The sequence below is a fragment of the Phaethon aethereus genome (assembly GCF_964289735.1).
Source record: "Phaethon aethereus genome assembly, chromosome: 14".
NCBI classification, from domain to species: Eukaryota; Metazoa; Chordata; class Aves; order Phaethontiformes; family Phaethontidae; genus Phaethon; species Phaethon aethereus.
In genome coordinates, this window is record NC_138590.1 from 13725442 (window position 1) to 13753346 (window position 27905).

Below are 27905 nucleotides of genomic sequence, written 5' to 3' on the forward strand. Positions count from 1 at the left end.
CAGTGTGACGCCTTGCAGAAATAAGGCTGCTGTGACCATCCCGCGAGGCACCTCTGACACTCTTTCCAATCTGGCAGCAGCACATGGCAGAGCCCTGAAGACATTAACCCTTGGGAAAGTTGTGAAAATGGATGGTGTGGTCTTGACGAGAGGCATTACCATTCCCTGCGTGGGAGAGGTCATGGGGAGGATTCACCCTCCACCGGCACCAGTGAAGGCTCCGCTGGGGAGCAGCTGCACCCACAGCCCAAAACCCACAGTAAGGAGCAAATCTACAGGAGATCAGAGCAGACCTCACCCGCATGGGGCTGCCTTATGAGATGTGGCGTTTTGCCATGTACGTGGTCCCCGGGCAGCGTGACAAGTGTCACAGGGTAACTCCCGAGGGACACAGGACCAGCTGCAAATGAGAAGAAGCTTTTTTAACTCTGTCAGCTAAAAACGAGCAGGCACGGAATGCCACAAAACAGAAACCCTGACCTCAGCAGCGCCCACGTTCGCTCGTGGAAAAACCCCACTCAATCTGGGCTGCTCGAGGCAGCGGGAAACACGACGTAGAGCCGCACTCCCCACGTTGCAGCTGAGGGAACCCAGGCCACGCCGGCCTGACGTCACGCGGCTTAACGTCACAGGGGACTCACGTCACGCCAGAAGACTGCCCCCTTCCCCCTAGCAGCATTTTCATGCCAAAACAGCGAGAGAAAGACGCGGGCCCTCGACTTCTCCCGCAGCAGCGGAGTGGGCGTGGAGGGGCCTGCGCGTCGCTGTGCCGTTTCCCCCGACTCCGACGTCGTCAGGTAAAACTTGGCGTCACCGTAACGCAGTGAGGTAGCGCTACACCGCTCCCACCGGGAGCAGAGTGGCCGGGCCCACGCCCCGCCGCCCCGCCCCGCCCCAGCCGCCCCGCGCCCCGGCCCGCCGCGCACCTCCGCCACTGCCAGCCCCGCCGCCCGGACGTGCTTCCCCGTGCGCCCTTCCGGACTGGGCCGCACTTCCGGGGTCAGCCGGCCGGTGCCGCTCTGCGCCTCGCCTCGATGGTTACGGTCCGCCCGCTGGAGGGAGCTCGGAGCTGGCGGGGCGGCCCGGCCGGGCCTGGCGGGTGAGGAGGAAACGGCGCCGGGAGCAGGGCGGGTCTTCAGAGGGCCGGCGGTACAAGGGGCTCGAAGGGGCCTTCTATGGAACGGGGCTTTGGGACGAGGCCCCCCAAGGGGCGGAGGGCTTTGGGGCACTTGGGGTTCCTCTGTGAGGCAGGCGATACCATGGGGGGATTGTGGGCACCTGGGGGTTCCCTTATGAGGCAGGAGCCCTATAGGGGTGTTTTACGGGCCCTGGGGGCCTCCTGTGGGTCAGGCAGCCCCATATGGGTGCTATGGGATCCTGGGGGTCTCCCGGGGAAGCAGAGGCACAAGGAGGCCCCCCAGGGCTGGGGAGCGCAGTGGGGTACCCCGGCTGGGGACTGGCCCGTGGGGTGACGCGGCTGCCGGAGGGAGCTGACTGAGGCTGGCCAGGCCTGCAGTAGCTGCGGGGTGTGGGGTCCCACCAGCCTCCATGGGAGGTCATGGGGAAATGACCAGCCCCTCACCGGGAGCTGTCCTTTGCGTAGGGACTGCTGTCCTCCTCTTTTGCTTAAAGCCAACAAAATCCCGCGGCTCGAGGTAGCTGCCTTGATAGCACCTGAGGCTGCCTCTTTGGGGACACTGCTCCACGCTGGCGACGATGCTGGGGGACTGTGGGATGCTGGGCATGGTCCTGCCTGCTGCTGCCTTCACGTTACTGCCCCAGAGCTGGTGAAGTGTTGCTAGCGAAGCCAGCAGGAGGGAGAAACCTCTGCCCCCTGAGCAGGCCAGGGCCGGTTGCTGTGGCAGCTGGAGCACATTTCAGATTCTGGGTGGTTTTAATGCCCTGGCAAAGCTCAGCCCTAAACAGAGAAGCGAACCAGTTACTGCCTCCCCACCTGCCCAGTGTTCTGACAGCTCTCCCCATTCATATCTGACACCCTTCAAAGCAGCCAGCCCAAGCAATTTGTTTTAGCTTTTGATTGGTGAAGCAAGTTATGGATTTAATTATCTGAAGGCCTTTTGTACCTTTCATTTGCTTTTCAGAATTAGAAACCTGTTCCTTTCCTGCAGAGAGGGTGTGTCTGTTAGATAAACCCATGTATTTCTATGGGACTTTAAACTTTCAACTGTGACGTTTCTTCCAGTCAAATGTAACTCAGTGTACATACTCCCTTAAAAACATAATCTGTTTGTGCAGGTATGTGTGGCAACATGAAGGGATTTCTGTCTTAGTTGTGTTTAATTATTTAAAACACAAATGTGATGCTTTTGAACTAATGTCAAAGTGTACAAGGGAGTGATTACTTTATCTGATTTGCTTTCTATGGATGTCGTAGTCATGTCTGAAAAAGATAGCAGTGAAAACCTGAAAGAAGAAACTTCTTACAAAGGTGAAAATGAACAGAAGGCAGAGGAACTTGGCTGTACTGAGAGCAACGAAGAGCAAGAGCTTGAGCCTGTGCCTGTGACTCGGAAAAGACCTGAGTCCAAACCCCCAAGCCAGCCTGCTGCCACAGAAAAGCCCACAGCTGAAACCCTCAAGGTATGTTCCTGTGCTAGCTCTGAATAACATGACTTCACATTTCATGGCTTTGAGCACAGAAGAATTCTGTGCATAAGCCCTGCTCCTTTTGTAAAAATTTACATTGCTGTTTTTCTGAAAAGAAAAAGCTGCACAAAAGTTAAACGTCACAGACTGCTTGTGTTCTTCTCCTTACCCTAATATGTGCATCGCTCTCTTCTGCTTTTTTTCATTAAAGGTCTCGGGTTCTCCTCCTGCAGTTCAGACAGGATGGGGGTATTGGGGAAGCTGGGGGAAATCTCTTCTGTCAACTGCGTCTGCTACTGTAGCTACTGTAGGTAAGGCTCCTTCTGGTATTTGATAATATTTCAAGTCTCAAGCTAGTGCTTTTGAGCTTGTTTCTAGAGGAGATTTCTGCTACAGAAGCAATTATTGGAAAAATGTCAAGAGAATTATTCAAGTAATGGGGAAAACTTGTGCCAAAATGTACAGTGAGATTAATGAGATACACACAGCCAAAATTACTTTCAAGTTTTTAAGATGTTTGCATAATTTCAGCTGGTATTTTAAACTGGTATTCAGCTGGTATTTACAGCTTGATTTAAAAGCTGAGGTGAAACCTGGGTTCATTACATTGGTAAGCAAGCTGGACAGTAGTAGCTTTAAGTGCTAGGTAAACTGTCTTGAACAGGAGGAATCCAGAATAATAAAAAACAGTACAGCCCTGATCCTGTTTCTGTTCTGATTTCTCTCATACCTCATGGTTAAAGTAATACTGCTGTCTTCTCTAGGTCAAGGTATTTCAAATGTCATAGAAAAAGCAGAAACAACCCTTGGGATCCCCAGTCCTAGTGAAATCTCTTCAGAGACTAGAGATGCTACAAGAGGTCAGTTTTTACTGCATAATAACACCACTGAAACGTTTCTCATAACATAATCAGCCTCAAAACAACATCACCTCACCCTGCATCTTGCATATTGAGGTAGATATCTGTGCTAAAATAATACTCTATTGCTTACTTCTGTTAGCTCTGAAAAGGAAAATAATCTGGGTAGGAAAATAATCCCAATTCTAGCCCTGCTCCTGGCTGACACTTGGTGTTTGTTAATTTTCTCCGCTCTGCAGCTGACAGGATCTTTCCTGGGAGTGAGGAAGTTAATTTTCTGCCTTCTAATGCAGGAAGTGAGAATCCTGGTGCTAGCAGCACAGATGCAGTTGATGATGGCAGTTCCTTTCCTATTGCTGGGGCTCTTGGAGTTTTATCAACCATCTCTACTGCTGTCCAAAGCACAGTGAGTGAGTTGGGAATGCGGGAGAAAATGGGTTTAAGAGAGCGTTGGGGTTTTTACCTTTCGTCTTGAAACATTGTAAAAGGAAGCTTTTAATTTTTATTTTTGTGGGGCGAATGGTGAGAAACTGTTTCAGCCTTCAGATCTTTATCCTGTGCCTTGCTTCTAAATGCCGCTTAATGTGTAAGTTGTCTTGAATGTTGATAGTTCTGTATTAAATCTTGATACATAACAAAAAAAAAACACCAACCCTGACGGTGGACTGTGGTAGTGCATGCATTCCTGTGCATGTCACCTCTGTGCTCTATTATCTCTGCTCCCTTTCTTTAGAGTATTTAGGTAAATGCAAGGTCAGACTCATTCCTAGAATATTTCTACTGATTTCCACAGAATTGTCTAGAGATGAAATCCATTCTCCTCTTCAAAAACTTCTGTGAAATTAGCCCAAATTGCTTGGAAATCAGCTTGCTCCTGTGACCATGAGAAACGCACTTCAAAGGAACCCATTACCCTTAGAAACTGTGCTTTTGTGATCTGCTGTCTTGTCAATTTGCCTGTGAATCCGAAAGAGCTGCAGATGGAAAGCTTGCTTCTGCTTTTTAAGGTGTGAACAAGAGTTAGGAACCAAAACCCACGGGTCTAGTGTTTTCTGATTGGAAGGATGAGCGCTAAATACTCTAATGTGCTGAGAACCAGCTTTCTTACAAAACAAAAATGTATTTCCCATTGGATTGCTGCAGCTGTCTGACTGCTATATTAAATTGTTGGATGATAGTGTGTTGTGGCTTTTTCCGTGTCCTTCTGCTGTCTTTGTGGTAATTAGGGTTGAATTTTAGGGTAACAAGGATCATTTTGGCTTTTATGTGAGTGTCCAGCATAACATTGCTGATACAAATCCCCCAATTCAATTTCTTCAATAGTATAGTCATCTGCGAGTTACATGCACTGTCTATATCCAAATCTGGTTCCTAGGGAAAAAGTGTTATTAGTGGAGGTCTGGATGCCTTGGAATTCATCGGGAAAAAGACAATGGATGTAATAGCTGAGGGAGACCCTGGATTCAAAAAAACAAAGGGACTAATAAACAGAAACTCTACGTTATCTCAGGTATGGCAGTTCCATATCAGCTCCTCATTGGTCTTTCTCATTTCTTCTCCCTTCCTTTGTGGTCCTGTCATTAAGCAACCGTTTTTATTACTGAACCAAAAACCTTCTCCTCCCCCGTATTCTGTATCTTCTGGCACTGACCTGAGTCCTCTGCTTTTCTTTTTCAGGTCTTACGAGAGGCAAAGGAGAAAGAAGAGCAGCAGACAGCTACTGAGGTTGCCATGGCTACGGAGAAGAAAGCCCATTATGGGTTACTGTTTGATGAGTTTCAGGGTCTTTCGCATCTGGAGGCCTTAGAGATGCTTTCCAGAGAGAGTGAATCAAAGGTAATGGCCTTGAGCAATTTGCCTTCTATTTTAAGTTTAGCTGAGCGGGGGGAAAAAAAATTAGAAATATATGCATATACATGTAAAATCAAGTGCTCAGAAGTTGGTATAAAATGATTGATTACACAGCTTCACTTTGACCCCTGCATTATGATCTGGTGTTTACCTCGGGAGCATTATGTCCTGTCCTCAGTTCCTAAAGCCATTCTCTTCACCCAACTAGCCTCAGTTCCTGCCTGTCTTCAACAACTGTTCACAAGTTACTCTTTCCTCATACTCACTTGTTTGCTGCCTTGGTCTGGAGGAGAGTATTGTAAGCACAGCAGAGGTTGGCCTCTCTGTCTTGGGGCAGAGAGGAGGGCAGATCAGCATGCAATTTCAGAAGTCATTCACTTTTTTTTTCAATTAAAGAAATTTGAATAACTCCTTAAAAATCCAGGCTTCACAAATAGGTCTTTTTCCCTTTCCTCCTTCCTGTAGGAAAATACCACTCTCTCATTAACATCAGTCTGTAATGTTTTTACGTGCAATGTAAACCAGTGCTGCGTCTTTCATCCGGTTTCTTGTTGCATTTATGATTCTCTTTTTGGCTGTGCTTCCCCTAACTAGGTGAAATCAGTTCTGAATGCCCTCTTTGGAGAAGAGTTGGACATGCTGAAGGCAGAAATGGAACAACTGAAAGAAGCATTTTCTTTACCTGAATTCTTTGAAGAAGAAGAGGAAGAGAAGAAGGGTAAGAGAGCCCCAGCTTCTGTGAGGAGAAGCTGGTTCTCAATGAAATTCTCAGTGTAGAACCAATCAGCCCTGATCACTAGCAATGGGCATGATGCCAAAGTTATTCTTTAGCTGGATGCTTAATCCTAAAGCTGTCTGTGGCTAGGAGCATGACAGGTAGCAATACCCTTTATCTCTGGAAAGCTGTTATGCATTAATTCTGTAGTAAGAACAATTTCTTGCCAGAACAGGATTAGAGTTGCTTGACTCCTGGGCAGTTCATACATCTGACCTTGAGCCAAGATGCAAATTCAAAGAGATTCTGGGTTTCCCTGACCATGTGGGAAAGACTGTGAATGGAGTTTTCCAACCTGTGGGAAAGCAAAAGCCTTTTTATTTATTCTTTAAATGAGAGTTAGCCACACAGACTGAAAGACTCAGAGGTGCCTCCGTACACAAGAGCCATCTGATTCTTGAGGATTACACAGATTTAAATGTAAATTTATTGCATTGCTTTTACCTAAGTGGCTCATCAGGGAGGGCTTACACACCTGCACTTGCTGTCATTTAACATTTAATGTATCTTTTATATTGGCACATGATGGATCTCATAGCCTTCCCCCCACAGTTAACATCTGCCCTGCTGTATATAATAGGAGAACCATGGGCTTTAAGTGATATTTCAGACTCTCCAAGGTGATGTGCAAGTTAGTGCGTTAAAATGTTGCCTGGGGAGTGGGGGGGAAAGGGGAATTACCTTGGCTACAAAACCAGAATTGAGAAAGCAAAAAATAACCTTCTGGCATTGGTGTCTCCACCTTTTTAGAACTTTAGAATCATATAAATTGTATTTAAAAAAACCTGGTTTGTTGCATTCTTGCCTGAGGTGATGATTCAAAGAAAAATAAAGGAAACAGTTGACAGATTTGCGCAGAACTAGTTGTGCATTGAAGTGCTGCCTATTCATGTATCTGTCCTTTGTGTGGATTCTTTAATCTTTCCTGTCCTTTAGGAGATGAGGAGTTCACAAAAGAAGTAACAGAGTTGTTTTCAGAATTGCATATCTCTTCAAAGCCGGACAAACTGATCATGGTGAGTTATTTCTCATCTTCTAAAAGCTGGAGAGATTCCTCACAGGAACTGCTTCTCAGTCCTGCTTTGCTTGTGAAAATATCAAATGCATGAAAACAAGATGTGTTTTAGATCCTTTGACAATGGTAGGCAAAAAGAGATGGGCCTTTTCCTTTGACTTTATGGGGCAAAATCATGTTCTGTAATGTCTTTGGCTCTGAATCAGTAGACAACAGTGCGTCTTTGCCGTGTCACTGGGCAGTAATAAGTGGTAGCAAAGATGACTGGGAGCAGTAAGCCTTCAGCCACCACAGTGAAATCAACCTATAGTCATTAATTGAAGCTCTCCTCTTGGTACAAAGCAGCTGGTTTCACTACATTCAGAAGTTGGTATGAGGTAGAATTGCCTTTCTTGCCTTCATTTCACTACCCTTCAGATCCACCAAGTGGCAGCAGCATTCTGCAGGCATGTTTTAAAGCACCTCTGTTAGTTGTGGTCTTGCTGGTGAACTCCAGCAACCGGTGCTAGAGGAATGACTGCCTGCAGCTAGATCAGTGCAGCCAACCCTCTACCAAGTCCTGAAGGCACTAGGATCATTTGTCCTGGTTCCTCTCACTAGCTCAGGAGTTGTTGCTGTTTCCTTCCTCTAGAGAGATCCAATACTCCATGTTTTGTGATATGCTTCATTCCAGTTATTAAATACTATGGCCCATCTTCATACAGGTGAGGACATCTGCTCATGAATGGATAGCACGGTTCAACAGTAGTCTTCCTAAAGAAGAAAAAGAGAGTGAAGAAAACCAAGGAGGAGAATCCAGAGGTGGTGACCATGATGCTAAAAAATCAGTAGAGGTAATTAAGCAGTGAAGGAAGAGAATATCTAACCACATTTATCTGGCTGCTGTTACAGCTGTGATTCCTAGAGTTTATGGGTTTCTCTTTCTGTGCAGATTCTGAGGTCTGAAAGGGCAGTGTAGTGATAGTATGTTGTGTGATTCACTTGTTTTAAATAATAAAACCTGCTAATTTTTGCATGGTATGGGGGATCTTTTTAACTCTTGCAGGATACTCATGCGTTTGCCATAAGAAGTCTGGCTGAACTGACAGCATGCTCCATTGAAATGTTTCACAAAACTGCAGCTTTATTTCTACATGGTCAGAAACAAGAGGCGACAGCCACAGACAGAGCCAAGTCCCTTTCACAGTAAGTTCATCTCTTAGTAAATGTGTAGCACATAATTACTTAAATACTGATTAAACTAATTCTTTGCAAATCCGTGGGATGCAGGGCTCTTAAATTCTGCGTATGTGTTCAAAGTTGCAATGGATGGCATGACTATCTTCCAGGAGATTTTAGCTGTGTCTTTGTTTTGGCATAAAGGCATTTCTTGATAAGAAAGAGGAAACCCTACTTGAAAGCTTTTATACAGCCAAGAAGAATATTTGCCCTAAGCTCGTGCCAGTTAGTAGATAGACTTTTAAAAAATGACAAAGCAGTTTTATAAAAATGGTTCTTAATTACCTCTTTGTTAATCATTTAGTATGTTAGGTATGTGATATTTTAAAACTACTGCAGTAATTAGTAGACTGATCTTACCAATAATGCATGACATGAAGAGGTTTTTCTTCTATGTCAGGAGATACTTGGCGAGTGTTTGAAGTATGGAATACTTTCTAATTTCGAAAATGACATTTGTCAGTTAGAAAAGCAAGTTAGTACTGTTCCTTCTTGAATGGATGTGTCTGTCTTCTGAATGCTGTTTCACATCTTCAGCTTTAATTATTTATTTTTTCCACTTTTCCCCTCCCTAATTTATTTGGGGAATGTCTGGACCTTCATACGCTGTTTGTATGTTGTGTATCAGTTTGGTTCAGTTAAGCTTTATATACATGAAAACAAGGCATTTGTGTTTTAGAGGAATGCTACAAGTAAGTACTTTGTAGACTACTACATGGTTTTCCCACTTTTCTTCCACAGAATGACAATTGTGCTCTGTAAAGAACTGTCAACTTTCTCTAAAGAGTTCACTACGTGCTTAACAACTGCAGGGGTAAGATCTTAGGAATGAGATGTGGTTAGTTGATTACAGCCTTGGGATCTTCACCGCAAAGTGTTTTTTGTGTTTGCACATTTATATATGCATTTTTTTTCCCCGTGAACTGATCATCTAGGTCCCTGCTCCCCAGACTGTGGCAGCTGAATGTATGCTGAGCTTTTGAATGCCTCATGCTACATTCAGTCTGGCACAGAGTCGGGGTGGGAATTGGTGCTGACAGTACTAAGGAGATAGAAGAAAACAAGCTTTGTGATTCTTCTGTTGTGAATTTTCCAAACACTCAGGTGTCACTGAAGATAATACCGTTTCGCTAAATTCTCCAGTTGTCCACAGTTCATTTGAAGATTTATTGTCTGTATTCATATACGACTTAATGTTGGATGTATGTGGGTTACTTTGTTCTTATTTGCATGCTACAGGGCATGACTATAGGAAAGCCATGGTGATTTTAAACTTCCTGAGGATTTTGCTTTATCTTGCTTGAAGAAATGTCATCAAATTTTCAGTCAGGATAATATATGTCTGATCTCTGCAGGTCAAAGAGAAAGCAGATGTTCTTAATCCGTTGATCACTGGAGTGTTTTTGGAGGTCAGTCATGCTAAAGTTAAAACTTCAAGCTAATACTTAAAAAATAGATATGCTGTTTTTTTGCACTTCAGTATCCTTATGCATACTAAGTTCTCTAACCCATGGTCTAAGATTCTGCTTACCTATCTAATAACTTAAAAGTTTTAATAAATGTCTGTAGATTTACACAAGAGATGAGTTACTTGGAGAAGAGTGCGCCTTATGTGGTCTCAGCTGACAGTTATGATGGGTCAGAAGACACACATTAAATTCAGCAGTCTGGATTTCTAGAGTTTTAGATGTCCAAAGTCAAACCTTAGACAAGCTCATAAATTAGCATTCAAGAGTCTCAACACTTCCCAGCTGTTAAGTTGGTTCTCAATGCTTGTAAACTTCTGAGGTGTGGTAGGAAACAGGTGTTTCCTGTTGGTGTGTTCTTCCTTCCTGCCACAGCATGCTTATGCTTCACTTTGAAATACATTCTTCTCATCTATTATTGAAAACAGTATCCTACATTTGGATTGCACCTGATGTTGTTTGGAGGTTTTTAAGTCAGTTGCTTTTTTGCCTGGTGACATAAAGCCCCTTAAAAACTTAAATTGATTTCTAGAATGAAGCCTTAAAAATCCAACAAGCACCAGGCTTCTGTTTATGTGCATTAATCAATGCTGTTTGAAATAAGTATGTGGTTAGTAAAGCTGATTGGTAGCATAATTATTCGTGTGTGTATTTTGATTTTTTTTTTCCATAGGCTTCAAACAGTGCTTCATATATCCAAGATGCCTTCCAGCTCTTGTTGCCTGTACTGCAGATCTCTCTTATTGAGGCTAGAACGGAACTATCACAGCAATAAAAATCCTTCTAATTAAGAACTTTTTGACCTTCCCACTTCGTAGTTTCCATGCTGGAGAATGATGTAATGGCTGTTATTAAAGGGAAAAAGATTAACTCTGATCACTGCTGCTGCTGCAAGAATGGTGATTAAATGCAGTCTGGCAATGACAGCTCTTACAGCACATTGTGAGATGTGATTAGCATAGTCCAGGCTGGTGGACAACGTGACAGACTTAAAATGCAGATTTCTTCCCTGTTCTCATGGACTGCCTGTATCTTTTTCACTGAAATCCCTCTGCTGTATGTGTTATTAACAAGCTCTTTGGAGAAGCTCTCTGGACTGTGAAGACAATGCTGGGGAAGAGAGTAGCAGCTGGCTAGTTAAAGAGTTAGCTAAAGTCTTGGTGTGATTTTTTTTTTTTAAAGGCAAAGAGACATAATTAGGTTCCTGATAGCACTGCATTGGTATTGAAGTGACTATTGGGTAGGAGGTGCGAGAAAAGTCAAATATTTATGATTATGAACCTTGCTGTTCCTAGGCTGGGAAGGATAGAGCAGAGAGGATTCCTTCTCAAGCTGTTGTTGCTGAAGAGAAGCCCTGGCTTGCTGAAGACGTCTGTTAATGACTCGAGGATGTGGGACCGGGACTCTCACTAGGGTGCTGTTTCTCATTCCCTTGCAGAGTGCTTGCTTCAGCACGAGCTGGGAAATTGCTGATCTGACCCTAAGAATGTGGGTACTTTGCTTTATAGCAATAAATGAGAACTGGCTAAAAGAGATTGATTCGTGTTTGGGCAATTCAATGAGAGAATTTAGCAGGAGGATTTCCCTTTTTCAGTGCAGCTTGACATGTCAGCCACAGACTGTTCACAAACTCAGGTACTGCTTTTCTTCTGTTTCTGTGTAAAAATACAATAATGCAATGCTCCTTCTTCTTGGAAGGTATATTAAAGTAGAGGGAGAGGAAGCAATTTGGTTCTGTTAGCGGGAGTCCTGATTTGTCTCAGAAGCTGCTCCACATATGGTATCTGTTTCTTTGTGCTGCGAAAGTTCCCTGCTTTGTTCCTTTTTGCAATTTCTATCTTTTGAGCCTGCCCATTGGGAGGGAGCAGCCTCTGTTGGAATCACAAGAGCAGAAATGCAGAGCTAAAATGGAACTTCAAGTCCAGAATAGCTAACCAGAGGTGACCGAGTGTCACACCTGCCTCTGTACTTGCTCATTGGTAACAATGATGTTCATTTAGAAAATCCTCTGGGTTTTAGCAGGTCTTGCACATTTCTGCTGTACTGAAGGCTTGTCATTTCTCTGCTCAACTTGTGCAGTAGAGAAGTGTTTTTATTATTAGAATACCTTTTGGCTAATGCTCCTCTGATTTTTATATGTATGGAAAAAGCCTTGCTTTAGTCTGGTTTAGATGAATCAGATCTCTAAAGGGAGAGCTTTTTTTTTGCATTTTGAAGAAAACTAGACTTGAAAGGAGTATATGTGGGGTAAAAAAGTCTGCACTACAATAAACTATTTTTTTTCTTCTTTATGTTGATAGCATTATTAAAGAAAGGATTTGTTTTGACAACCTTTTCAGTTAAGAGCTATCGAGAGTGCAATGGGCATGAACAAAATGAGAAAAAACTGGTGTGGTGTGTTGGTGTTTTTTTGTTTGTTTGTTTGTTTTGGGTTTTGTTGTTTTTTTTTTTTCCCCTCAGTCCTGACTCTGGTTTGTGGGGCAGGGCTGGGTGCTGCTCTGGGGCCAGGACAGATGGGGCTTTTCTCGTGGCAGGTTACCATCTCATAGTGAAGAGGGCTCTGAATCCAGGCTGAGGAGTGAGAGCTCCCACAGCCAAGCTCCCAATTCCTGCATCAGTGCAAAATGGCAGCTTTGCTCCTGCCACAAAGCCAGTATTTGCAGAAATGTCAGAAGAGAAGAAATAAAGATAATGGGGTTTTATGAAGCAGCAGCTGCTTTTCTTGCAGATAAATCCTACTGACCTGTGGTGCTTTAGTGTAGAGTAGTTTCATAATTAAAGGAAATGAGGTGATTTTTCTTTTTTTGAAGATGCAGACAGTAATTCTTTCAGTCATATGCCCACCTGGATTTTGTTATAGCAGCCAATAATCAGCCGTGCACCAGCTTCACTTGTGTGCCAGTGCAAGGACTGCAATAGATCACCAACAAAAACAGTTCCACGGTTGCTGAAATCATCCTACCCAAAGGATTCATCAGAATTCAGCATCCAGCTGTCTGGAGGTCTTATCACTTGGCCTTGCCTTGCGCATGAACCTAATGAGAGCTGGCAGTAATTTGAGCACTTCTGGTAGCATTTGGGGAGGTGAGAGGTGGCTGAGAATAGAGAAGAGTCAGCCAAGATGCTGGCAGTGACTTGGAGGGGGAAAAAAAAAAGAGATGACTTCCACAATTATTTTCTTTCCTTGGGAGAAATTCTGTTACTTGCAGCTGTAAAAGCTTCTTCCTGGCAGCTGCTGCGGAAAGGTTTAAAACATAAAAAAGGCTCAGTCCTCCTGATGGGCTTTGGGACTTGCTCCCAGCCCTTGCCCAACCAGCTTCCCAGGGACTCACTTTTCATTATTAAAAGGCACGTTCAGCAGCAACAAAACCTCTGACGCAGGCGGGACGAGCAGTTGTCCTCGTTTGGAAGAAGCAGCAGCCGCGTTGCCACTGGTGGCCCTGAGGAAGGGGACAGCTGTCCCAGGTCACCCGCAGCACAAATAAAATGGCCTGACTCAGAGGCAGAAAGGGGAGAGGTGGCAGGAGGAGGAGGAGAGCTCTGGCATTTCCTTTCCAGGTGTGCAGACTGGATCCTATATAAACAACAGCCTGTGATGATGTGATTTAAGCAGAGAGATTGGTGCTCTGTAGCCAAAGGCTGCTTGGCACAGAAATGGAGGACATAAGTGCCCAGTACCGTGCTAATTAATGTTTTCTGGGAGTTTTGCTAGTCCCTCGCAGCTCCGCACTTTGACAGCAGTGCGGAGGCGGCCACGCGCTTCTGTTTCGGGTGCTGGCTGGCAGGTTGCTTTCCTTCCTTCAAGGACAGCTTTGTGCCTGCTGCAGGGTGAGAGCAGAGCCCGTGCAGTTTGTGGGCTGGCACCTAGAGGTGCTGCGGCTCCAGCCCCTGCTGTCCTGCTGGGTGGTGGTGGCCACCCCCGTGCCGGAAGGTGCTGGTGGCTGCAGCCTGGCCTGAGGGTCGGGGCAGTCCCTGAGAACCGGTTCCCTTCTGTGACGCTCTGTGTCCCCGTGTCCAGGGGATGATGGCAGGGCTGTCCCCTGGGCTGCTCTAACTGGAGGATGCTGCAGGCTTAGGTCCCTTCCAATCAGAGTACTGAGCGCCTGGCTGGGGCTGGCAGGGAGCGAGCAATGAGGTCACCAGTTAAAAAATAAGGTCGAGTGCGGTGTTTGTGAGGGAGGATCCTCTGGAGGTGGCAGGAGCTGCGCAGAGGAGTGGGGTTGGATGCCGGCTGGTCCCAAAACCAAACAGCCTCCCTGGATCTGTTGCCCGGTCCCATGCTGTGCTCCCTGTGCACGTCTCTGCCCAGCTCCTGCGCTGTACCCCGAGTTCCCCGGCTGCATCGACCTGGCGGCTCCGTCGTGCTGGGACGGGTGGGATTACTGCCGTCGCTTACCCGAGACTGGGTGCTGGTTGCTGGGAGCTCCCCGAATGATTTGTGCGTGAGCTGAAGCATCTCTGCTAGAAAGATGCTATTGATTGTCAAATTGGTGGCAACAGGGACTTTGCCACCAGCTTTACTGAGCCGCTTCAGGGTTTATCCACCCTTGTCGTTCAAACCCATCCCTTATTTCTGACCTAAACCTGCCGCGGGGACTCTTGCTCTGCATTTGGGGCTGGTGCAGGCTTCGGTGGAGGAGGCCTGGGGCAGACGTGGCCAGGCTTTTGGGGCAAGTGACTTCTGTCCAGCTGCTTGCTCCCTGCATGAGTTATCCAGAGTTAGTCTCACTTGGGGGGGGGGGTTGTGGGTAGGGCTCCACAGGTGCTGCAATTACTGTAAATTGAAGTAAAATGACTGTGGGAGCAACTTTGTTGTAGAGCTGAAGGCTTTAAATGGGGCAAATCTTGCGGGAGAGGTAATACCTTCTGTTAGGTGGAGAAAACAAATTAGCTTTCAGGTACACAAGCCCTTCTTGACGCTATTGTTACTGTTATTATCCCATATTGGTGCTATTAGAAGCGAGGGCATTGCATTAGAGGGGAAGCACATTTTGCAAGTGTTTAGACCTGCTGGTAACTGCTCTCTGCTGACAGGTATTTGCTTAATGATATGTTGGAGTGCCAGCCAGCAGCAAGGACAAGCATCAGAGGGGGCTGGGAGTGCTGAGCTCTGCCTGGTCCAGCTTTGCCTGGACCTCCTGGAGCAGCCTGACACCTCCCACCAAGAGGGGACCAAGGACCTGCTGGAGGTTCCTCCCACCATGGTTTCAAGAACCCCCCCAAATCCCCTCTTCTCTACTCCAGACAGGGCCCTGACCATAGCACATTCCCGGGTTGAGTCCCCAGTGCCCTCCCTCACCCAGGGCTGGTCCCTGGATGTCTGCAGCCTCCAGATGTGCCCTGGCTTGCTTGCAAGGGGTCAGGAGGTCTTTCTGCTCCCGCCCGCCTTGGAGGCAATGTCTGTGAAGCTCTTGAGGGTACAAATGGGACTGGTCATGTTCCCGGTGTCATGTGCTGCCCGTGGCGGGCGGCAGAGCCAGTTTTTCTGCTCTGAAAGTGGGACTGGGGAGGAGACGGCACCACTCAAATACCCAGATCCCTGGTAGCTGCCAGCCAGGTGTCGAGGAGGCTGCTTGCCTTTTTCAGCTCCAGGTAAGGCACTTTCCTGTCTCCCCCGTGTCATCGAGGGGGTTTACAGAGTCGCTTATCGATTTGATGGGCTGGGGAAGCAGAGCAGGAGGGCAGGGGGAAGCGGAGGGTGCGGCAGGGACGGTTTGCATTCCGTGCTGTCTTGGGGATGGGAATCGGCATCACACCTGAGCCTTGTGGGAAGGAGTTCAGCCCTCTGGATGAGAGGGGAGCGGGCACAAACACCACGACCTGTAAGCCCGTTGTGCCTGGGGGTAAGGGCATCCAGGCTATTGCACCTGGTGGGTTGTGAATACGCAGGTTTGTTTCGTTAGCCAGAGGTCTGATCCACATGCACCTCGCGCTTTGCTCGGCCATGGAGAACTTGTCAGTGGGACCATAGAGCTGGTCGCCAGGTTTTGCTGCTTTGCCTACCCAGGCTTTAGGGGAACCAGCTCATCTGGGGCAGGGAGACCTGCCTGCCCAAAATGCAGCACGGCTGAGGCTCTGAAGGAACAGGCAGAACTGGATCTGCTGGTCTGGGATGAGAAAAAGAGCTGAGCGTTGGCAGCCATCCTCTGAGCCACCAGCTGCGGTGGGTGCAGCGCAGGGTGCTGGGTGGCACCCCCCGGACAGGACCGTGGCAGAGCCCTAGGAGGGTAGGGGAGCCCACCCCATCTCTTGGAAATCGGCTGGGCTGATCCCCAGGGACAGGGCTGGTGGTACGGTGTGGAATTGACGGGTTGTAACCCCCCTTGGTGGCATTTCTTAGCGTGTGTTGGGGCAGCACTACCCCTTCCCAGCCCTGGCTGCTGGGCTTTGGGCTGGCTGCCCATCTCGTAGTGCAAAGCCTGAGGTCCACCTTTGGGTACCTTGTGCCTTTCCCGTCTGCTTACCCTCCACCCCCGGCAGTGAAGGCATAAGGCAGGGGCATTCCCAGCAGATTTGGGCTGGGCACATGCTGCGGGACCTGCGGAGCAGCTTTGGTGCATAGGACCCGGGGTCAGGGCACCAGCTACACCTTCTCCTGCACCTTCCCAGGGGCTGCCTTTTCTTTTGTTAATGTTTGATTATTTTAAATGATTTTAGATTAAGATGTAATTATTTTCAATTAGTAGTTGCACTTCTTAATTATGGAGATGAATTAGATTACTGTTTGTTATCAATTAGATTTTAACTTTGCACCGATTACACCTTTTATCACACACTTCCCACCCTCCTGCCCTCTCTGCCCAACCTGCCTCTCCCCAGATGCCGCCCCAAACCCAGCTGCTTCCTGCTTCCCTGCAGCATCCCAGGGGTTTTAAAACCTGTCTAGAAAATACAAATCAATGTTGTCTTGATCGGGCTCAGAGGCTGCAACTGGCTCTTTTAAAAGGCCAAATACCAACCGGATGATGTCATTTTGTGGCTAAAAAAACATTAAAAGAAAGCATTAATACCCTGCTTCCAGCCATCGGCAGCTGGAAGAGAAGCAGTTTCCTAATTACCTGCTGCAGCAGGGGAACAACCCGGGCTTCCCCGCGAGCAGACGGGGCCCGATCCCTCACCCCTGCTATCTTCCTCCTGCCCCTATTTCATGGCTATTTCATGGACTTTGCTCCTGCTATTTTTAAAGCCAGCTGTCTGTCGTCTTTTCCTCTGTCACCTTTCAGGCACCTAATCAATGCTCGGCGTTTTCTTGCCATTGCTCTCGGCTTCTCTTCTGCTTGCTGCTGCCTCATCTCCCTCCCTGCCGTTGCCGTGTCCCCAGGGAAGGTCTCCCTTTTGCCGGGGCTTCCTCAGAGCCCCAACGCCTGCTCTCTATTGATTTATCCTTATTTAAGTTGAACTAGTTTGTAATTCGCACCTGCTCACGGAGGGTTTGGGGCATCTCCCTACACATTTGCCCTGAGATTTCTCTCTCTGGCTCCATCACTCTGCCCTTGCTGCGTCCCTGGGTGGAGGGCAGAGGGTGCTGCCTGGGTGTGTGCAAGGCCTTGTCCTTTTTCTCCGGAGGCCACAGACTGCTTTACCCCTTTCCCTGCTGTTTCGGGAGGCAGGAAGTGCACAGGGCCTCTTCTCATGGAGAAGAGAAAACCAAATGGTGGGGTCCAGGGAGGCATTTTCACCCCTGAAAAGCTCACTCCGCTCTCCAGTTTCTCCTTCAGGTCCTCTCTGTGCCCCAGGTGTGTCAGTCTTGTGCCCCAGTCCCCTTGGCTTCGCTGAAATGTCAACAATCCTGAAATGTGAGTGTTTGGTGTGAAACCGGGGGGAGTTGCTGGGTTTGCTGGTGCTGGGTGCTGCACACTGGCAATGAACCTCCCTTGTGCCCTGTTGTAGGGTTTGGACGGGAAGATAAGGAGAGAGAGGAGAAAGAAAAGGATGAGGAAGAAGAAAAGGAAGAAGTGAAGGAAAAGGCCGAGGGAGAAGAAGAGAAGGGGAAGGAGGAAGAGGAAAAGGTAGGGGAATAATGGAGTTTTCTGCAGATCAGCTGCTGAGCCATTTGCTAGAGGGTTTCCAGCCCCAAAGTCCCCAGTGTGGTGCTCAGGGGGAGCCCAGCACTTCCCAAACCAGCTGATGCTGGAGGCCATGCTGGGGAGCCCCTGGACCAACCATGCTGCTGGTTGTGTGGCATCCACGGGGCATCCAGCAGCCCGAGCACCCACTGCCCAGCATGCGGCGGGATGGGACCAGCTCCTGCGAGGAGGATCAGTGTCCCAGGAGGAGGCAGGCAGCTACGGAGCAGGGCCATCTCCATGGGTGAGCATGGTGCAGCAGGGATGTGAATGATACAGAGCTCCCAGGTTGCCACCAAGACCCATGAAGAAGGATGCTTGGCACAGGCAGGCACAGGCAGCAGCCAGGGTTTGCAGGGTGTTAGAAAGCACCAGCCCCAACTGACTTACATCCTGGCTGTGAGGGAAGCTGTGCCTGACCCATGGAAACCCCACGCCTCTGACAGACGGAGCCTAAAATCACACTCTGTGCATGGCTTTTTCACTGAGACACAGCTCTCTCTTTGCTCCCAATATTTCTAGTTAGTTTTCCCTCCTTTTCCACCTGTTTCAACCCAAATAAGATACTGCTCTGGACAGCAATGCTGTCTGCACTGCACACACCATCAGATCCTTGCTCTTGGCTCCAGAGGTCTCTGCGGGGTCCTGGGCACACACGGGTCCACAGCCTGGCTTCAGATGCCCAGAAGACCAGACATCCCTCTGACTTGAGGCTCTAGCTTGGGCAGCAAACGGGTCCTGATGCTTGTCCTTCTCTCTTTGCCCCTCTAGGGAGATGGGGAAGAGGACAGGAGAAGCAGCAGAAGCTCTCACAGCCACTCGGAGGAGGTAACCACACCAGCTCCGTGCTGGGGCCTGGCTGCCCCACTGTGCAGCAGGGCCGTGGGGTTTGCACCTACAAACCCCTGTGGGGGTGCTGGCTACAGGCGCTGTCAAATTCCTAGAGGTACCAGGGTACGGGACATGAAACACCCAGCACTCTCCTCACATGCTGTCCCTTTTCCTTTTGTCCCTGCTGCAGGACCATGGCACTGACAAGGATGAGAAGGAAGACAAAGATTAGTCTTTCCGTACTGGAGTTACAGCACGTGTCCTGGGCACGCCGAGGCGGTGGGGATGCAAACGGCAGCACGCGCTGGAGGGGCCCCGGGGCACTTTTAGCCAAATAAAGGTGTTTGTGGGCTCCAAAGATAAATTCTATTTATTCATCCACTCACGCTGCCAACCCAGTGCTGTCTGTCCCTCCCGAGAGGAAAACAGCCCAGGCGAGGCACCAGGCGGGGAGCTGGGATCCGGATGAGCACAGGCAGGTTCAAGACCATGGAAGAAGCTGGAGAGAAATCCAGGGTCTCTGGCTGCCTGGCTCTGCATAGTCGCCCAAAATCAGGTAGTACCAATACCCTCCTTGTCCCCTCCGTCCCCCTTGCTACGGGGTGGAGCAGCCTGAGCGGGGACAGACTGTGCTAAGGTGGCTCCAGACGCCTGGGGCTGTGCTGAGCTGTTACTACTCTGATTTCAAATGTATCGAAAACATACGAAAAGCAGTTACGGGGGGAACCCAAAACCCAAAAGCACCCACCCCTTCCCTGGCCGCAGCGCTGCCCCGGCGCAGGGGGCTGTGCTCAGCCCGCGGCCCCGCCACAGCCCGCCTGGGGCTGGAACCGGGCTCAGCGCCAGGAAAAAGGGGGGAAAAACCTGGGAAAAATGATCTGGCACCGCCATCTACCGGGGCTGGGACGTGTGGCAGCCGGTCCCCGGGTTTCGTAACCGGCCGGCTGTTTTGTAAGGCCGGGGGCAGGGAGCGCAGCGGGGGCGGCCCGCCGGGTCCATCCCCTGCGGCGACAAGGGACCTCGGAGGAGGAGGTTGTGCCCTTAAAAGCAGCCCCAGCACCCCGAGCCCTCGCCGAAGCTGGCGGTGTTAGGCCAAGCCCAGAAGTCTCGCTGTCAATAAAAACTTCAATGCAAAATTGAGCGCAAGTTCCCCCTGCTGCGTCGCTGCCGTCGTCCTTAAGGAGCCTATTTTTAAGGGTATTTTCTTGAGTAATGCAGATTTCAGACAAACTCAAGTTTAAGAGTCAACGCCGTGGAGGATTTTACTTGAAACCACAGAACGTGGCTTTACACGTTGTTTTCATGGAGCAAATGCAGCTGGCTCTTGTATAATCACAACAAACAGCAGGAAAGATGCTGAGGAATGTTGTCTTAATTATCCAGCACAAAGATTAAAGGGAAAACACAAAGACGGGAAAAACAAACAACCCCAAAAGCTAAACTGGGTTTCAATGCACTGGTTTGGCTTCAGCAGGGAAAGGCTGAGTCTAAAAAGAGCCTTATTGCTCCATGAACAAAGGTGCCTTAATTTTACTTTCCCGTCCCTGCAAGAATGCAGGACTCTTGCACAAGATGCAACCTACTTCCAAATAATACATGGAGTTGCGGCATTTTACAGTCCCCTCAGGCCACGTTCCCGCAGGATGGGAATCTCTTGGAATAAATTCTCTGCGTCTGGACATGAATAGGGGAGGCTTTTTAAGTTAAAGGTTGGAAACTTTTCAAGCATGTTGTGCCAAACTCTATTTTCTGAGGTCAAGCATGCCTGTAGATGCTCAGCTGGAGCTGAAAGGTGTTGCATCTCACTGAGTGAGATTCTGCTTTTTCAGCTGATGACAGATATCTCACCTAACAAGCTGAAAGCCCTAAAAATTGTCCTCTGCACCGTGTGCTCCAGCTCCCAAAGTGGGTGAAGCTTGCAAGCAGCTGTCTGCAGCTCACCCCACCAACGTGTTCTCACACTGCCCCAAATCTCAGTGTCTTCACATCCTCAGAGCCAGTGTTGGGTGCACCCTGCACTGCTGGGTGATGGTGAGCGCTGAGCCAGGCAGTCTTGCTGTTTGTGTTTTACAGTCCCTACTTCAGGCCACTGCATTAAGCTCTGTGCAAATATAGCATGTGCAGCCAGATCCCTGTGGCACAAGAGCAAAAAGCAAAACACCCAGGGACCGTCTGTGCGAACATCCAGGCATCTCCTCCTGCCGAGAGGTTCTTTGTCCTGCCTCCGGCACGTCGTCCTGCACGTAGCTCGCTCCCCTCTGGGCCCACGTGCTGCCTTGACTTGAACTGGTCGAGTTTCCTCAGAAAGTTGCCGTGGTGAAACCCATGTCAAATTATCTGGTCTCCTTAATTCCTGATTGCATCTCAGCCCTGGCTTGAAGCCAGGCGACATGAACGGACGTACAACACGAGCATTCGTGCCAGCCACGTGGATTAGGGCTCTAAAAACGCTTAGTGGAGGAGACAAAAAGCAGGTGGAACATTTAGCTTTTGGGGATGCTGAGGACCCTCAGCCGCAGGGGTACAGTGGCTGTCCTGTGGGACACGTCCCCCAGCATGACCTCGGTGTGCCGAGATGGGTGCTTGCCCACAGACGTGACGGCCAGCAGCTTCCCAAGCGCTGCTGGGCACGAGGTGTGACTTCATTGGGGTGTTTAACCACCTAATTTGCTTGAAGCATCTGCAAGGTTCAACCTGGGGCTCCTTGGAGCTGTTGTGCCTTCAGCCTGCTGGCAGAGGAGCGCGGAGAGAGCCGTGCCGAACGCCCATCGCGTCAGGCGCGCGGAGGGGTGGAGTGCGAAAAAACCAGCAAGAGAAACTGGCAGCCGTGGAGTTACTTAAGCAAGCCTTGTTTACACACACTTGTATCTTTATATAATAACCTCGGCTAGTCCGTGGGGAGCAGGAGGGGTTGTGCTGGCCCTGCTCACAGCATCTGGGGGGACCTGCAGGGACCCTGCATGGCACGTGGCCGTTCGGGGCCCGTACCAGCAGAGATGCCAAGAGAGGTTAGGCGTGGAGAAAGAGCTCGTTTCCATATCATTTCATGCAGAGATGCCCCCAAATGAAGGCATTTTTCTATAAATGCCAACCATTTCAGAACAGAAAGGTTGGACCTTTATTTTGCAATGAAATTTTTCATCTTGCATCTAGGGGCTTTATCATACAAAGCGTACTATTAGGGAAACAAGCCCCTCTAAGGTAGAGATCAAAAAGAAATCTTTCCTCTGTTCCCAAGCGATCTCCTTCACAGAAAAATTCAAGCTGCTTTTTCATTCCACTAAAAAATGGAAACAGTTAGAAATCCTGACTTTCACCGAAAAGCTGATTCCTGCAGCCCTGCTTATGATCTGCTAATCTCTGCAGAGCACCGGGCAGAGGTTTCCTATGAAACAACTCTTCTATTTTTGCGCTGAATAGTAAGAAAAGTAAAACCCAAACTGAACTCGAGTCTTGCAAGTGAGGAGTTTTTTGGAAGGTCAAATCCCTGCTCCTGCTCCCTGCAGAGCTCTCAGGGAGCTGCTCCTTTCTGCGCTGCGTCCTTCTGCAACTTGTCCCTGCGTTCTGAAAATCTGTAAATTAAGATTTTTTGCTCTGTTAATTAGGAACTAAAAGTTATAGCAGAGCTTTGTTCACTGAACTGCTTGGGATTAATTTTCATAAAAATTACTCTAAGGATATAGAACTTTCACAGCACCCTTCTCTCACCTGCAAACCTTTCCAGGACTCCTGCATTTGCTCTTTCAGAAGAGCAGAGCGGGCTCTTCACTTCCCAAAGGTCACTGCAATACATTCCTAAAATCCACACAGAAATGTGTGCCAGCCTTCTTGCACAGGAAAACCTGCAATTCGCTCTGGCAGATCCACCAGGACAGGTTTCTGGGTGACAGATCCTCTGCCGAGTACTAACAACTTGACCTCTTTAAAAGCCGTGACGTCCGCGCGTTATGAAAGGGTGCGCTGGCGGCGGGGCGATGACTCACGTACCCAAACACAATTCACCTGCCGTCCAAAGTGCAGCGAGAGGTGGAGGCGAAACAGCCTGTGGAAAAAAAAAAGAAAGGCACAGCCAGAAATACTCATCTGCTCCCCGAGCAGAGAGCTCTGCCCAGGCCACCACAGCCAGCCAGGGAGCCCACAAGCAGCTATTTGTGATTGTGGTACAGGCACATCATCCTGCTCATCCTGGCTGAAATCCAGCCCAGTGCCTGTGTTTTGGGCTTCAGCCCCTGGCTGTGGGGAAGGAGGGCTGCAGGAAGACCCTGAGCAGCCTCCTGCATTGCTCCCCGAGTCTTCAAGGTGCTTCATTCTCCTCCGTGGTCAGACACGCATCTTAGCTGGAATGTGAGCCAGTGGCTTTGGAAGAGCAATTCTGTCCTCAGAAAGACATACGCTGAATTGTCAGGCTGGTGGTGATGGAGATGCTGGAGCTGAAGGAATAAAGACCAGGGCAGGGGATGAGGAAGCTACACACAAAAGCTCATCTGGAAAAACATCTGTACAGGAGCCAACACCAAGAACAGAGAGAGGGGGAAAGATCTGCAAGCACTCACCCAGCAGCTCTCGGCCACTGGGGAAGGGAGGGGATGCTCAGCTGCAGGACCTCACATCTTGCCCATGCTTGCCCTGCACCCAGACAACCCTGCTGGCACCAGCAGATTTGCTCCCAGTTGGTGCTCTGTGAAGGGGACCCGGGCTCCTCCGCCAGTTAGCACCCTCCTGTGACCCATTAAGGAATGGGATGAGTGAGACAAGCTGGACTCTGGACCTGACCTGACCATGGCAGGATAGAGGCATCACTGCAGACCAGGCTCTGCCATCTGCCAAAAAAAGTGTAGACGTGGCACTTCAGGACATGGTTTAGCGGGCATGGTCGTGTTGGGCTGATGGTTGGACTTGATGATCTTAAAGGTCTTTTCCAACCTTAATGATTCTGTGATCTGCAGAGCCCACCCGCTGCCACTTGCAGCCTCCTTTGGCAAAGTGCAAAGGCAGCGCTGGGATGCCGCCAGCCCTGCTGGCATCTTTGTCAGGTGGGTGGGAGCTAAACAGGAAGAGTAAAAAAAGGAAGAAAAGAGAGAGGCGGCACGTACCTGCTTCTTGCCGGGGCAAGGAGCCAAGGCCACACAAGCTGGTGAATGAGTGGTGAATTGGTGAGTCCCCAAGCCGCAGTGGTGGGCCACCACGGCGTCACCCCTGGCCACGCGTCCCAGGTGAGGCACGTGGACACACAGCAGCTTCTGAAGCCACTAAGTTTTTTTTGGCCCTGTAGTAACAACTGATTATGAATCAGCTCTCCCCATCCAGAAGATGAAGTGGGTGATGTGACCTCTGGGTCTGGCCTGTTGGGATGCAGTTCCCTGTGGACACCAAGCCCTTTGGAAGTGGTGGAGCTTGCTGCAATGTAAAGGTGGAGTCACATCCTCAGAAAGTGGGTTCCTTATGGCTTTTCCTCTTCTAATCACCTGCTCATGTTATCCATTCCCTTATGCACCCTAGCTCTAGGTGGTGCTAAATGAGCCACACTGACTTTGGGCCCCTCCATGGGATCTCCTACAGATGGAGGATCCTCAGCTGCCCTTGAAACACCAATGAAACAATTGCAACGCGTCAAGGCAAGCTTATAGCACCCTGCACCACAGAACATGGTCTTGTCACCCATCCTAGGGCTTCCCCTCGGATAACGGGGACAATTCTGACCTTGCTTTTAGCTGTATTCCCTTTCAGGAGTATGTGGCTTGTACATGACCGCCCATGGAAAAGGACATCTCCGCACATTTTATGTGGGACTTGCTTCCAAGACTGAGTGATAATGTTCTGCCAACCTCTTTGCCAAGATGTTTGGCCCAAGAGAAGTAAAATGAGCCAGATACGGATCTGGGCTCTCCCTCTGCGACTCTCCAGTTCCCAGGAGTTCAGGCATAAACCCAGTTACATGAGCAATGAGGTAACGTTACATCGCAGCTCCGTGTCCTGCCAGTCCATGTGATGGTCAACTCATTTCTCGAGGAATGATGATGCCTCAGGCAAAGCCTGTATGACTCAGAAGGGAAAATATTAAAGTTTTCTTTAATTCCTGTTTACATCTGATCCTCCTTACTGACAGAGTCAAGGCCTCTCTGAGCTCTCAAGCAGCAGAGTTTCAGGACCCAGGAACAATACCATGTAATTTAGATGATTGCTGCCTGCCCAACGCCTGGTCAGCGCAGTGCAGACCTCAATACCAAACATCAAGGAGCAGTGTGGCAATCGGTGCCTCTGCCCGAGAGAAAACCAGGCATGGAGCAGCTCCCCTTATTGAATAGAGAGACCTGAAAGAAGAGGTGCTTGTTGTAAAAGCCGAGCCGTGACCGCAGACAGAGTCTCCCACACCACCTGCTTCCACTTCCTTTTGCTTCACTCACCAGGACCAGCTTTGAACCGCGTGTGGCAAATGCAGAAACCCGGTGGCTGAATAACATCCTGGATCTAGAAATACTGTGATGCAAAGCAAGCAAAAATTGCAGGAAGCTGATGTGTTTGTTGACAGGCTGGGAGGGGTATGATGCACATAACTCCCCGCATGTTATTTGCACGTACTGAGGTGTAAAACTAATTCCTTAGACCAACTCTCCAGGCTTGCAGACCAGCCGGGATCCCGGCACGGCACTGCTGAAAGCGTGCTATAAACCACGGGGGCAGGAGCTGGATTTGGCCCTGGCTCTTCGCTTCGTCACCCAAGCAGAAAACAAACCAACCTGGGCCTGATCCTGTGGAGGCTGCACTGGCCCTTACACCTCTGTGCCACCGTCAGCCCTGTGTGGCCCTCGCTGATGGCAGCACTCCTCCGCCTCAGCTGGGATGTCCGCGCTTTCCTCCTGCTGCTGCTTTTGAAACAGGGAAGCTTGTTTTACCTCTGTGCAACAGGACTTTCAGGTCTGGTGGTGACAGCCTCATGCGCGAGGGAGGAGGTTGGCGGGGATAGCTGTGTGTAAAAGGGGTCATGACATTCCTGGTGCATATTCCTGTTTAGCAAGTGCTCGTTGTGCCTTTGAAGACACCTTAAGGAGCACACAGGTCTCTCCTCTCTGCACAAAAAAAGCACCACTGGGAAGGTGCTGCCACTTCAGAGCCACTCTTTCATCCCCAATGTGTCAAAATCGAATGTCAACATTTGCACCAAATATTGATGCGCTAAAACCAAGCAAACATGGCTTGTGTGAAATCCCTCATCCTCACGTCTCCCTGTCGAGGATCTGGACCACATTAACGAGGCTGTACTCCAGCCCAAGCACAAGCAGCGCGGGTGGCTGCGAGCCAGAGGAGGAGCTGGTTTCCCCCGCAGCAACACCTGGAACTCCTCACCCTGCACTGACCCTGGGCGGTTTTCCGCCTCTGAAGTGAAAAAAAAAAAAAAAAATTATAAAATAAATCTTACTGTGCTTTGCAAATAGTTCCTAAACACAAGTGTGATCTGTTCTGCGTTATGCAAATTGTGAAGTCCTCATCTGGCCAGCAGAATGGTTAGCATTAAGCATTTAAAGTTTTTTAAATTTTTTTTTGGTAGTTATGTACTGAGTCAGCACAAACACATCAGCGACAAGCGAAAGCGTCTGGAGTTCAGAAGCAGCTCAGCTCTGGATAGAATGAAGAAAACAAATTGTTCTTGCGCTGGCACTAATGAAGCTTGGTTTCCAATGGACTCGCATGTTGTGGTTGATTGATTTTTAACCGCATTATGCAAAGGCAGCGGCACGTCCTCGCTGCTTGCAAGGCGCTGCAGAGCCCACACACAGCAGAACAGTTGTGGAGTGAATCAGGAGGTGAGGAAAAGAAGGAGGCGGGTTCTGGGGAACAGCCCGGTGTCTCCCAGAGGATCTGGCTGGGGTGATGAAAGATGCTTCTCTCCTCATCTGATGCCAGCTGCCCGTGGCGGAGGGCTGCTGCTCCCAAGCTGAGCCCCACAAACAGGTTATGGGAGTCCTCTTCAAGCACATGGCTGCAAAGTTGGGCATAGTAGCTAAAATCACCCTCATTTCACGGCTCAGGAGCCATGAGTGTGTCCTTGAGGGGTAACCTGGAGGTAAGACTGGTGAGGACTCCCTGGTGGCAATCTTTTGTTTTAGTGAATAGTCACGTTTTGGTGAAAAAACTAGCCGTGGTGAGAACTAAATCATGAGAAGAGAGTGTCTGGTGTGAATGAGCCTTGCCCATCTGAGAAATGCCAATGGAAGAACTGCTGTGGCACGTCCCTCTGGGACTGACCAGGGACTGATCCTGTGAATGGGGAACATGGAAAATGCCCCCCGTGAGGCAGAGTCCCTGACAGCCCCCCAACACTCCTGGGGTGACCACTGTCCCTAATGCCACGCTCAGGAGGTGTTTGGGGCTGTGCTTTGCTGTGCCCTGCAGAACAGGGCCTGAGATTGGTCCAGTCTCAAGGGACCACTTAAAAAGGTAACGGAGCAAGCAGCGAAACCTTCCGAGCCGACACAAAATACTTAAGTTGTTGAGTTTTAAAACCGCTCATGAGCCGTTTAATCTAATCTCAGTAGATTTGGAAACAAAAGCTGCTCCACAGCCCAGACCTCCACCAGACACTCCCTTAGTGGGGCACGGGTTTCACCAGCACTCATGTCCTACTGGTGATCTCCCTCCCTGGGCATTCCTTCCAGTGCGTGCATGGGTTCAGTTTGGTTTTGAGGCCACACAATACAGCCCTTGGGGAATGTGCATCATCCTTACATAAACTCTGATCTACTAAGCTCCAGAGTTGCCAGATTTCAGCTGTTTTTCCCAGCACCTGCTATGCAAGAGCTGCCAGTCCCTTGCTGTATGGCTGCGTGGCGAGGGGATGCATCACCCTTGGGACACAGAGACCATCCTGGGGGTTCTGTGAGTGGGAAGGAGACCTTCCCCAAACAGGGCCTGAACTGGTTCAGTTCTGGATAAGTAGAGCATCTGCGGGAGCGGCAGTTTCCCACCTACACTGGAGGGACACCCCTTTTCCCCCAAGCATCCTGACATGACAAGTCTGCATGGTGGGGTCTGCAAAGGGGCCTTTGGTGTGCCCCAGCCTCACCAGCCCTGGCTGCTTTGGAGCACTGCAACATGCTGCACCCCAGTCCTGCTCTGGAGAGCCTAGCTAGCTCAGGCATCCTGCACCCTGGGCTGCTCCCGAGCCCCCCAAATACCACGGGTATCCTGTGCCCTGGCCACTCTGTAGCACCCCACCCT

At 49.2% G+C, this 27905-nt stretch overlaps 1 protein-coding gene across 1 annotated transcript; it reads left to right on the plus strand.

The window, feature by feature from the left end:
• Nucleotides 1-2397: 2397 nt before the first annotated feature.
• FAM114A2 (family with sequence similarity 114 member A2) lies at nt 2398-11651 on the plus strand (the record flags this gene model as incomplete). The annotated part of the gene is made up of 13 exons (XM_082006242.1): nt 2398-2601; nt 2819-2918; nt 3372-3467; nt 3761-3873; nt 4843-4977; nt 5145-5303; nt 5913-6036; nt 7030-7109; nt 7813-7941; nt 8154-8293; nt 9068-9140; nt 9682-9735; nt 10466-11651. 13 exons carry the CDS (start codon nt 2398-2400, stop codon nt 10565-10567), a joined length of 1509 nt encoding a protein of 502 aa, XP_081862368.1. The 3' UTR covers nt 10568-11651.
• Between the last annotated feature and the right edge of the window lie 16254 nt (nt 11652-27905).